At 49.2% G+C, this 13013-nt stretch overlaps 1 protein-coding gene across 1 annotated transcript in view; it reads left to right on the top strand.

The window, feature by feature from the left end:
• Nucleotides 1-12719, top strand: part of RNF212 (ring finger protein 212) — a 35513-nt gene extending 22794 nt beyond the window's left edge. The window contains exons 9-11 of the mRNA XM_032395508.1: nt 1185-1248; nt 11637-11694; nt 12536-12719. Coding sequence (XP_032251399.1) covers nt 1185-1248; nt 11637-11694; nt 12536-12719 — 306 coding nt within the window. The remainder of the gene's footprint in view (nt 1-1184; nt 1249-11636; nt 11695-12535) is intronic.
• The last annotated feature ends 294 nt before the right edge of the window (nt 12720-13013 follow it).

Raw genomic sequence — 13013 nt, 5'->3', positions numbered from 1 at the left:
TGGGTGTGAGCGTGCTCTCCTGGGTGTGAGCGTGCTGTCAGTGGGTGTGAGTGTGCTCTCCTGGGTGTGAGCGTGCTCTCCTGGTGTGAGCGTGGTGGTCTGGGTGTGAGCGTGGTGGTCTGGGTGTGAGCGTGCTCTCCTGGTGTGAGCGTGCTCTCCTGGGTGTGAGCGTGCCATTAGTGGGTATGAGCGTGCTCTCTTGGGTGTGAGCGTGCTGTCAGTGGCTATCTGGTGGAGAGCCAGCCCTCCAGGCAGGGCTGTGCTGTTTGCAGTGTCTCTGCCCGAGGGGGCCGGTCCCTTCAGGGTTGAGTCTGGCTTGTGGGTATGAGCCAGGGGTGGGGGCCGCCAAGGGAGACTGCCTGACCATGGAGTAAAAGGACCACTGCGTGGATGTGTCAGGGGTGGGAGCTGGGAAGATGGGCCGCCGTCAGGGGCCTGGGGGCTGGTGGCCGAGTCTAGTGACAGAACAGTGGGTCCGGGCATGTGAGGGGCCACAGGAGTGAGGCCAGGGCAGCTGGAAATAGCATTTGGCCCGACTCCTGGCAGCATCTCTGTGTTGGGAGGAGGGCTCCCCCATCACTAGCATTAGCACCAGGGAGGTGTTCTCTCAGGAAGTCAGGGAGGGGGTACATGACAGGTGCATGGCCAGAGCAGGGCTCCCTGTGATTTGATAACACCTCGCCCCATCAGCATCTAGTTTGCAAGGTGATAAAATTATATGCACAAAATGAGGATTTAATCAGGATTTTAAACTTTATGATATCAGGGGCGCCTGGGTGGCTCAGTCGGTTAAGTGTCTGACTTGGTTTTGGCTCAGGTCATGATCTCAGGGTCATGGCATTGAGCTCCACATTGGGCTGTGCCCCCAGCGGGGAGTCTGCTGGAGATTCTCTCTCTCTCTCAAAATGAATAAAATCTTAAAACGATAAAATTTATGACGTCAGTCAAGGACTTGACTTCTCTCTCTTCCGAAACTCTTAAAAGCACTTCGTGGAGCCCTCCATGTGTTAGCTGCTGTGGGCTCCCTGGGGCCGCGGGGCACAACAGTGTGGGGCCCGTCTCCGGCCAGCCCAGGAATTTCCCCAGCTGACTGACAGACACTAAGCAGTGTGTTCTTAGTAAATAGGGAGAATCTCACTCAGAAATGGCCGCATTGGAAACTGATTTTTCTTTTTACACCTTAGCCTGAGGTGGCAGTTGGCCCAGCAAGAATCTCTCTGATCAGCCCGCCTCAGCATGGACGCATGGGTAAGTGGGGGTCCCTGCACCCGTACCCCATGTCAGCACGTGGGCTGAGCTCCATTCCCCAGAAAGGAACATGCAATCAAACCCATCAGAACCCACCCGTGTCAGTGCTCCTTCAACAAAGTCAGCGTGGGAGTGACCTGTTCCCCAAAGTGGTGTGGCTGCTGGGCCCATTGGGGGACCCGTTATGAGCACCTCAGAACACGCCACAGAGTGCTCTTGCGGTAGCGGGTCTCCTCTCGGCCTGGAGCAAAATGGTATCATCACCAGCTTTGCTTCCTGGGAGTTGGAGAGGCTGATGGGTTTCTGAGGGGAGTGTGTGTGCCCGCCGGCAGGCTTGGGCCCCTTCCCCGCTGGGGTCAGGATGGGCCCCCTGGCCTAGCCCCTCTGCTGTTGCCCCCACCTCCTCACCAAGCACCCAGTGAGCTCAGGCCTGCAGGGGAGATATTCGTGCTTTGTGACCAAGCTTGCTTGCCCTTGAGCCCAGCTTCTCTGCTCTCTGCCCCACCTTTGCTTCTTGCTGCCGGTGCTATTCCAGTAGCTGCCTTGGCGTAGGACCGAGAGGCAGGCTATCTGCGTGGTCGCACCTAGAGCCTCCTGCTGCCTCCCTCACGGCTGAGTGGGAGTGGGGGTCCTGCAGCACCTGCCCTGGGGGACTGTCCCGTGGTGCGTCCCGGATGCGGCTCTACATTTCTACCACTTGTGTTGTTCCTGCCGGCCGGGAGGCACCCCAGCATGGGTGTTCATCCTGCTCACAGCCTCTCATTCCCACTCCTTGCCTTTTGCTCCCACACTGCCCACCTCAGGCCTGATGTGCCGGCTTGGAGAGAATTCAGCTCACGGATGCAGCTCCCCACCCACCCTCCCCCACCCCCCGGGTATGGAGTTTCCCATTTTAGCCTGTTTATTCCCATGCACGGGCCTCCCTGTCACAGCCTGGTGAGAGCTTGTGACACTTACTCTCTAGCCCTGTTCAGCTTCCTGTGGATGCCATTTCCGTGGTACATGAGGTGGTGTTCCTCTTGGTGCTGGCTCTTGCCCCATGCTCACCTTTGTTGGGAGCGTCCTCTGGGCCCGCATCCCCTGCACCTGCGCGGGCCAGGCAAGCTGTCCTCACATGCCCCGGTCCCACCCACATCCTGGCCTTCACCGTTCCCGTGCAGTTGTGGGTTTCAGATCTGTCTTTACAGGACTGAGGTGAGACCAGCAGTGCATGCAGGGGAGTTGCTGCCCTGCTCATCTTCCTTTCCATACAGAAGCCTGTGACCTGGCCTCCCAGCCTGGCCGTGTCCTCAGCCTCAGTGCACTTCCCACCCCCCCAAGGAGGCTCTTGCCCCTCGCTGTCCACAGTGTGTGCGAGTTGTGTGCAGGGACATTGGTCCTCACTGGATTCTCTCCCCGGACACGTTTCCAGGAGGGAACACGGGGACCCCCTTGATGCTTTCCAGATGTATTGATCAAGAATTGAGAAGTGACAGGAGGGCTGCCCTGTGTGCATCCTGCCCCGTGCGTCTCAGTGTCCCCCTGTTGCCACTCTGGAAGGGATGGGTCCTCATTTCTGTGACTGTGATCCTGAGTTTCTTCATTTAAGTCATCTCTTGTTTTTTTCTGTGAATTATCTATTTTTTCATTTGTCCTTCACATATATGAAATTCTCAAGATGAGGGATATCAATCTTTTATCCAATTTGCTATTTAATTTTTTATTTGATTTTTTTTTTAATTTTAGATACTTAATATTTTTATGTCTCAAATCTGTGGTTATGTCCTTTTCTGCCTCACGAAAGATTTCTGTGTTTGGATAGGTTTTGTCCATACCCATACCATTTTCTTCTAGTTTTCAATATTTACCTTTTCCCAAGCTCTTTGGAGTATATTTTGAGATATACTGTAAGATGAGTGTCCCAGCTTGATAGTTTCATAATTTATTTTGAAAATACTTCAGAAATAACACACAAGAAAATGGTAAGAATAATATAAAAAACTCCCATGTTCCTTTCACCCAGATTCCCCAACATTTTGCCAGATTTGCTCCCTACCATTTATGGTCAGTGTATCTCTGAGCCACTGAGAACATGTTGCAGATGCGGTGCCCCAGCCCCCCCCTCAAAGGACAGGGGTGCTTGCAACACCAGCACAGGCTGGGGCCGCTCGGCATCAGCATGGCTCTGCCCCACAGCCATTGAGTAGCCTCGTTTGCTCTCGACCCAGAGTTCCCTGTAAGGACATCCTGCATCTCGTCCTCGTATAGCGGCTTGTGTCGCCTTCACTTTCCCCGTCTTTCCTGTCTTCAACAGTTTTAAGGATTATAGGCCTTAAATTCTAAAAGAGCCTAAAAGGCCATCCCCCCCCCAAGCCTGGGTCAACCAAGAATTCTATATCTAATAGAATTCTCCTTCAAAGTTTAAGACAAAATAAACATCACAGAGTAACAAAAACATAATTGTTGCTAGCCGACCTACCCTACGAGAAATCCTAACAGAAGACATTGAGCTGAAGACACACACTGACGGTACCTGATGCACTGGAGGGAATGGGGTCTCATTCTCTCGGTTACTCTACAAAACGTAAGACTGTGGAAGCAGCAAGTATAACACTCGTTGGGGTCATAATAAACAGAACACGTAGGGCAGTAAGCACAGAGGAGGGGGAATGGGGCCATGTTGGAGCAGAGGCGACACAGCCCAACAGAATTAAGTCAGTGTTAACTAGAAGGAGACGGTTAAACACAAATGGGACTCCAAAAATAGTTTTTAAAATCAAGAGGAGTTAAAATGTTGCATTAAAAAGCACTTGTTTACCGCAAAAGAAGACAATAAAGGCAGACTAGAAGAAAAAAGGTACATGAGACCTGTAGACAAATAGCAAAATAGGTGTAAATCAGATCCTATCAATGCTTACCTTCAACATGAACAGGACTAAACCCACCAATGAGAAGGCAGAGGTTGTCAGACTGGATGGAGAAGACACAGCCACACATTGTCTGCAAGAGACACGCTTTAATCCAGCAGCACAAATAGCTCAAAGTACAGGGTGTAAACCACACCATGCAAATGGTAACCAGACGAGTTGGAGCCACAATGTGAGTATTGGACAAAACGGTGTTGGACGAAGGATGTTTCTGGAGAAGAGGAGGAACATCTTGGTAATACAGGGTCGCTGTATCAGGAAGACACAATTATAATGTATACACATGCAACAACAGAGCAGATTTATGAAGCAAAAGCTGACAAAATGGAAAGAAGAAATAGACAATTCCATTTTAGAGATCTTAATACTCTTTTCTCAAAGGTTGATAGAACAGCTACACAAGGAAAGATGTAAAAGGAAACAAGCAGATGGCAGTGTAGCCCCCACAGATCTAACCGATCGGTGGTAATGTCAAATGTGAATGCACAGAACACCCCCCAACAGAAGAGCAGAGATGGTCAGGCTGGTGCAAGAGATAGCCCCAACTGGATGCTGTCTAAAAGAGACACATTTTAGATTCAAGGATACAAATAGGAAAATTATAGGAAAAGATTATCAAGCAAACAATAACCACTACAGAGCTAGAGAGGCTATTTTCACATCAGAATCGGGTTGTTCTTAAAAAACTTTTTAAAGATTTTTAATTGGAGCGCCTGGGTGGCTCAGTCATTAAGCGTCTGCCTTTGGCTTGGGTCATGATCCCAGGGTCTGGGATCAAGCTCTGCATGGGGCTCCCTGCTCCACGGGAAGCCTACTTCTCCCTCTGCCACTCCCCCTGCTTGTGTTCCCTCTCTGGCTGTGTCTCTGTCAAATAAAATCTTTTTTAAAAGATCATAAAAAAAAATAAAGATTTTTTTTTATTTACTTGAGAGGGAGAGAGCATAAGCAGGGGGAGCAGCTGGCTTCCCGCCAAGCAGGGAGCCCGAAGCGGGGCTCGGTCCCAGGACCCTGGGATTGTGACCTGAGCTGAAGGCAGATGCTTAACTGACTGAGCCACCCAGGCGCCCCGGAAATCAGTCCTAAGATAAATATTATTAGAGACAAAGGGGCATTTCGTGATAATGAAAGGCTCAATACACCAGGAAAACATAATTATTACTGTAGACACCAAAAATGGAAAACCTAAAATACGTGATGCCCAAACTGACAAAATTAAAAGGGGAAATGGTTAATTCAACTATTGTGATTCAGATATTTCAATATCCCACTGCAATAACTTGAACAACACTGTTAACCCCACTGACTTACCTGATAGGTGTGGACCCCACCCAGTAATATCACCACACACATTCCTTTCCAGGGCAAATGGAGTACTATCTAAAATAGACCACATACCGGGACATAAAACAAGTCCTGATGCATTTAAAGGGATTGTAATCACCCAAAGTGTATTTTCAGGTGACAATGGAATTAAATTGGTAATCAGCAACAAAAAAAATCAGAATAAAACAAATATTTGGAAATTAACACAATTATAACTAACTTTTAATGGATCAAGGAAAAAAATCAGTAACATCAGAAAATATCTTGAAAGAAAATACAACATACCAAAATTTTTAAGATGCAGGTACAGCAATGCTTAGAGGGAAATGTATAGCTTTAAATGCTTATGTTAGGAAGGAGATCTAAAATCAGTGAGCTTCCAAAACAATAAAAAATAAAAATAAAATAAAAATAAATCAGTGAGCTTCCAACCTTAAGAAGCTACAACAAAATATATTAGAAATCTATGAAATAGAAAACTCAGTGGAATCTAAAGTTTGTCCTGTGAAAAAATTAGCAAAATTGGTAAACTTTTACCTAGAGTGACCAAGAAAGCACAAATTACCAGTATCGGAATGAAAGGGGGGACATCACTACATACCCTACAGATATTAAAATAATTATAAGAAAATAGCATTAACAATACTATGCCAACAAAGTAGATGACTTACATGAAATGGATAAATTCCTATAAAGACATTATCAAAATTACCTCCAGAAGAAATAGTAAATATGGATAGACCTCTATCAAGTGAAGACATTGAGTTAATAATTTTAATATCTTTCTACAAAGAAAAGTCCATTTCCCAATAGCTTCATGGGTAATTTTATGAAACATTTAATGAACTAAAAATCCTACATGAACTCTTTCAGAAAATAGGAGAGGATTGAACTCTTTCCAGTTCATTTTACAAGGTCAGCAGTATCTTAAAGCCAAAGACACAAGAAAAATAACTGAGCAGTCAGTATTCCTTATGAATACGGATGCAGAATTCTTTAAAAATATGTGAGGCAATCAAATCTAGCAACATAGGAAAAGAATTGTATACCATCACCAAGTGGGGTTTATCCCAGTAATTCAAGGTTATTTGACATCTGAAGATCAGTTAACTATATTAGAAATAGAAGACCTAAAAAACATTAGATCTTTTCAACAGATAATTTGACAAAAATCTATAATCATTCATGGTAGAAGCTCTCAAGAAACATGTAATAGAAGGCAACTTCCTCACCAGGTAAAGGGCATCTGTAGAAAACCCACAGCTGACAGGGTACTGTTGAGAGGGAGTATGCTATCCCCTGAGACCAGGTGCATGGCAGGGCACCCACAGTCCACAGCCCCTTTCCAGTCCCACATCCACTGGGGGCTCCAGCCAGTGCAGGGAGGCCAGAGAAGGAAGTGACAGGCACATAGATTGGGTGAGAATGAGTGTAGTGTCCTTATCATAGATGGTATGCCCTTGTGTGCAGAAAATCATAAGGGATCTTTAAGAATACTAGTAGGAATCAAACAAGGTTGGTAAGGTTACAGGATGCAATATCCATATACAAAAGTCAGTTGTAATTCTGCATATGATAAACAGTCCAAAATTGAGGTTAATCAATTGGTCATAACTGCCAGAGTTTTCTTCTGGACTTTGTATTCTTTTCAACTGATCAAAATATCATCTTAGGGGCACTGGCTGGCTCAGTTGGTGGAGCATGGGACTCTTGATCTCGGGGTTATGAGTTTGAGCCCCACATTGGGTGTAGAGATTACTTAAATGAAATTTTTAAAAATAACCATCTTCTTGATTATTTTTGCTTTACCACTAAATTTTGAAATCAATGTAAGCCCTCTGACTTTGTTCTTAATTTACCAAAATGATTTTGGCTATTCTAGGTCCTTTGCATTTTTACATAAATCTTAAGATCCACTTGTTAGATTCTACCAAAAAAAGGCTGCTGAGATTTTGATGGGAATTGTGTTGCATCTGCACATCAGTTTGGGGGAGAACTGCTGTCTTAACAGTTTTGAGTCTTTGAATCCATCAGCATGGCATGCCTGTCTCTCCACTTCTAGATGTCTAATTTATCCAGGGGATCTTTTGTTGCTTTCAGTGTATAGGTCTTTTATAGATAAACTTATGCTTCAGTAATTGCTTTTGATGGTGGAATTCTCTTCAGTCCACAAGGCATATCTTTTCCCATTCTTTTTTATTTTCAACCCATTTATGTGTGAATCCAAAGCATACCTCTTGCAGACAGTATCAGATGTTGCTTTTCTTGTTGCCTGATCCATTCTTATACTGTCTGCCTTTTCACTGGAGTGTTTGGTCCATTGAGGGTTAATACATTATCAGCATGTGTGGATATATGTCTGCCATTTTGCTGTTGTTTTTTGTATGTCTTGGGATTTGTTGTTTGTCTGTATCTCCTTAACTGTTTTTTGCATTAAATATTTTTAGTGTATCATTCTGCTACAGACTGGATTGTATCCCCTCAAAATTGATAGGTTGAAGCCCTAACCCCCCACATGACTGTATTTGGAGACAGAGCCTTTAGGAGGTAAATGAGGTCATAGGGTGGGACTCTGATCTGATATGGTTAGTGTCCTTATAAGAGACACACAGCGTGGGGGGGGGGGGGGCGGGGAAGGCACATTGTGTCAACAAAACCATAAAACAACAACAAAAAGAGGAGACACCAGAGAGCTCACTCACTCTCTATGCACGTGCACTAAGAGATCACATGAGCACACAGAAGATGGCCATCAACGGGCCAGGAAGAGGCCCTTCCTAAACGCCCAGCCGGCCTCCATGACTATGAACAATAAATGTCCACTGGTTAAGCCCCAGCCTGTAGTGTTGTGTTGTGACAGCTGAGCCCACTAACACACGTTTGATTTCTCTGTTGATATTTTACAACGTGTTCTGTTATTTTCTCAGTGACTGCCTAGGAATTCCACCGTGCACCCTATCATAATCTACTTTAAGTGAATACTGACTTAACTCTGGTGAAATTCACTGCTCCCTTACAGTTCCTCCCCTGCTTCATGATGTCCTATTAAGTATAACTACATATGCTATATATAACACATAATAACACATATAGCATTCATAGTATTACAAACCCAGTAACACAGTATCCTCCTAATTACTTCTTTAAAACAATGTCACATTTCTTAAAGATCATAAGAGAAAACAAAGTCACATACACACATTCTTTACTTGTACTGCATTTTTACCATTTCCAGGGTTCCTCCTTCCTTCCCATGGATTCAAATTACTGATGGCTCTTATTTCATTTCAGCCTGAAGCACCATTTTGTTGTAGGGCTTGTCAGCTGGCAGTGGATTCTCAGTCTTTGTCCACCTCTGAATGTCTTCATTTTGTCTGCATCTTGAAGGGTCACTTCACTGGCTATAGAGTTCCTGGCCCACCATTTCTAGCCCTGTGGAGGCTTCCCCCTGCCTCGCGCTCCTTCATTTCTGGTAAGGAGTCAGCTGTAAGTCATGTCATTCTTCTGCGTGTGATGAGTTGCTTTTCTTCTGCCGCTGTAGATCTTCTCTTTGTGCAGGGAGCCCTCTAGCCTTACCCTCTTTTTCAAGCCTGTCTTGTCTCTTGTGCGGATGCGGTGTGCTGGGAGCCTGCTCTGCACCAGCAGCTCTCAGCTGTCCCCACCTCACTCTGCGGGCACTCACTCCACACGCGAGTGCTGTCTGCCACCGGAGTCCCATGGCACAGCCTCTCCCTGGCACTCACCTCCATCCCTGACTCAACTCTGGGCTGGGCGGCAGCGTCCCGCGGACTCGCCAGGGCCCTGCGGGAGCATGCGGAGCTGCTGCTGTCTGTCACTGGTGGGCTCGCAGTTGGTGTTGCACGGCTGTGTCGGGGTTCATTCTCGCTCTCATGAGGTCCGCTGGTCTCAGCTCCTGGGCAGCCTGGGCCCCTTCTTGATGAGCACATTGGAATGAGTGGGGGAGCTATGGGTGTCTCTCTGCCCCCGGGCACAGGTCCTCCATTCCCCATGGCCCGGGGCTCCTCCCCATCACCAACCACACCCCATTGCCTGCTTTTGCAGCATGTTGCCCCATTCAGAAATGCCCTTGTCCATCTGGCATCACAGGGGGATGAGTTTTCCCATGTTCTGGGTAATGAGACTTGCCCTCTTTGGAGATCTTTTTCTTTCTTTCTTTTTTCTTTTTTTTTTAAGATTTTATCTATTTATTTGATAGAGACACAGTGAGAGAGGGAACACAAGCAGGGGGAGTGGGAGAGGGAGAAGCAGGCTCCCCGCGGAGCCGGGAGCCCGATGCGGGGCTCGGTCCCAGGACCCTGGGATCATGACCTGAGCCGAAGGCAGATGCTTAGCGACTGAGCCCCCCAGGCGCCCCGAGATCTTTCTAAAGTGCATTCAACAGCACCGCTTCCTTGAACAAGAATTACAGGTCTTGACTTGTGGGCGTCTTGTTGGTAGTGGAGCATCAGTCTGACCACCTGTTTTCAGGTGGGCTGAAGCAGGGGGACACCTCAGCACCCGAGTGCCTGGTCCTGCCATGCTGTTGAGTTCCCATAAGGCCTGGGACGGTTTTCTGCTCCTCAGACCCCGCCGAGTCACGCGGTCCTCCTCGGCTGTGTGCAGGGGCGCCCACCGTGCTGGGCTCAGGCTCGCACGGCCCCTGTGGGTTGACCTGAGGGCCTCTGCTTCCTCATCTCCGTTGATAACTGTTCTGTCCACAAATTACTGTAAAGAGTAAGACGCTGTTTCAGTCCACCGTAATTGTGTTGAGTATGTAACCCACCATTACTGTCATGGTTCTGCCCCATGTTAAAATATACTGAGATTTACTTAATCAGTCGTGTGGCCCACAGACCAGGAGGGGCCTCCAAGCAAGATGAAGTTTTCTGCACAGTCTCCTAGAAGCAGGGGGCAGGCTGCCCCACAGGGCCCCACGTGGGATCCCTGGGTCCATCGGGCGGGGGTGGGTGGTCTTCACAGGAAGAGTGGCGGGCAGTGGGATCGACGAGGTTTGGGATTGCTTAGTTGGGGTCATATTAGCAGTTTGCGGGGCAGGGGTAGGCGCTGTCCCGTGTCCAATGCTGGCCTCAGGTGGTTAGGGCAGAGTGTGAAAGGTGGGGGGTGATTCAGAGCACAGGCTCTGGGGGGTCAGATTTCCTGTCAGAGGCGGGTTTACAGACAAATCATTACTCTCTGGGAGTCAGCTAGCCCTGGGAGGGGTGGTCTCTCCAGGATAAGCAAGGCCCCACGGTGTCAGACCATCACAAAATACAGAAAATAAAACACGTGAGACACTTTGTCTCCCTGATTCTCAATGATTCTGCAGAGCTTCTGAGGGTCACCTGCACACTCAGGAGTCCTGGGAGCCGCCAGTGAGCGGAGTCCTCCTGCGGTCCACACAGCCCAGCGGCACAGAGACGACCCCATTGGCCACTTGGTGCTGTGCAGCCCTGTGAAAAGCACTGCCTCTCTCTGATCCAGGTTCTTCAATCACAGAAGGACACATGGAGATGCCAAATGCTGTCCTCCTTTCTTTCCCTGCCATTCTTCTGTTAAAATTCTCCCAAAATCTGGACGCAAAGAGTTCGGGTATTAAACGAGAGTAGTCTTCAAATTTGCTCCCTGCTATGACTAATGCACACCAGGGGCTGTTTACATCTTTAAAGGAAGTTGCTTCTTAGCACGGAGGATGTCAGCAGAAATTCGGGAGTGTAATATCTCATGGTGTGGGTGGAGACGAGGCTAGTCCTGGCACTGAGGCGCTCATCAGAGCTGGAAGCTTCTAGAAGTGCTTTTCCTCCCAGTGGTTCTCAGACTAACGGGAGCCAAGACAGAGTGTAGGGCAGAGTGCAGGTCTCCAAACATTACTGAGTGCCCTCCCTTGCCAGGCCCGCAGCCCAGAGCACGGGGTCAGACTGAGGCTCCGCAGGGCTGAGCAGCCCCAGCCCGGCTCTGCTGGTCTGCATGTTCCCTGAGCACCTGCGGCGCACGGGGCACAAAGCCCTGGACGTGAGATGTTCTGCTCCCATCCTGTGGACGCACCTGTCCCGTCGGGAAGGGCGTGGAGAACAGTACGTCGGGGATGTGCCAGGGGACAGCCGGGGGCCGTCTGCCTTCCTGGAGCTGCACACGTTCACCTTTTAATCCTGTCCACTGCAGGCAGCATCTCGCGCCTCGGCCCGACGCCCGGTCACAGCAGCGTGTCCCAGGCTCTCCGGTATGATGTCTCGCGGCGCCACAGACGTCCCAGCGGGAGGTGTGGGAGCGCCCTGCTCACCACAGATAAGGCTGTGAGCCTTAAGGGGATTGCCTTTTAAACCCATTTGTCCGTGTTCTGAGTAAGATGACATCGTGTAGACCACGTCACGTTTTGCTTTTTTGAAGCTAAAATGTAACTTAGGCAGTTACCTTGTTACTAAAAACTCCAAAAGAGCCGTTTCACGGCTACAAGATACCTTATCACAGGAACAGACTAGGGTCGGCAAACATTGCTGTAAAGGGCAGGCAGTAAATGTTCTCCGCTCTGCCATCGTGCAGACAAGGTCGTAGAGGTAAGTAGACAAACGGATGCAGCTGTCCCGCTAAAACTCTGTCTACAGAAGCAGGTAGGGCTGGATTTGGCTGCCGTGTGCCAACCCTGAATGGACAATTCCCTTGACTCTTCATCTTTGACACTGGGGGCCCCCATTCTCTGCTGCATATTGGAACCCCCACCGGGGTCTCTACGCCAGGCTCTCTGTCTCAGCCCTCCAGGGCAGGTGGTCCCTAAATGTGGACGCCCCCCCTCCTTACCTAAGCTCCTAATGGCCTTCGATGCTGGTGGGTGAGCACACATTTTGTCCTCTGGGGTAGCCCAGCCACGGAGCTCCTCGTCTTCCCCCAGCCCGCCCGGAGCCACGTCTGTGTGCCCTCTGCCCTGATTCCAGAGGCCATCCCCACCCCCTGGGGAGCTGGGCCCTCCCTGCTGGGGGGCACCAGCACAGAGGAGGGTCTGGCTCTGGGCATAAACCTGCTCCCAAGGGGCCTGGTCGATGTGTGTCTGTTGAATTGACTCCTAGGATCCCACCGCTGCCGGTCCCCTGCAAGGCGCTGTCCCCGCCAGCAGCGCCCCTGGCCCCCGGCCGAGCGGGAAGAGGGGGCTCGCCCAGCCTTCGGGGCTCCCAGACGCTGGCCCCCAGGCCACCCATCAGCATCTCCGCACTGCTGCAGAAGCAGCGTTTAGGCAAGTGTGCCCTGCTTTGAAAAGTGTGTGTGGAGCACGTTTTGAGTGTGTATGGGAGGAGTAGACACAAAACATGTTGAATGTTCCTGAGAACTTGCTTCTGAGCTTTGGTGAGTGGTGCTCACGTGTGTGTGCATCTCGGCTCACGGCTCCCGTGCTCTGCAGGGTCTGCCGGCCTCGGGGCAGCCACGCACGGAAGGTGAACGAGGTCCTGCCCATGTCCGTCCACCTGGGGCTCTCTCGCCACCAGCAGGACGTTACACAGCAGAAGCAGTCTGTTCTTCTTGATGGAATAAAGTAATACAGTTGAATAA

This window comes from Phoca vitulina, unplaced genomic scaffold (assembly GCF_004348235.1).
Source record: "Phoca vitulina isolate PV1807 unplaced genomic scaffold, GSC_HSeal_1.0 scaffold85, whole genome shotgun sequence".
Classification (NCBI taxonomy): Eukaryota; Metazoa; Chordata; class Mammalia; order Carnivora; family Phocidae; genus Phoca; species Phoca vitulina.
The sequence above is the reverse complement of the archived record's forward strand: the minus strand, read 5'-3'. Positions and strand labels throughout refer to the sequence as shown.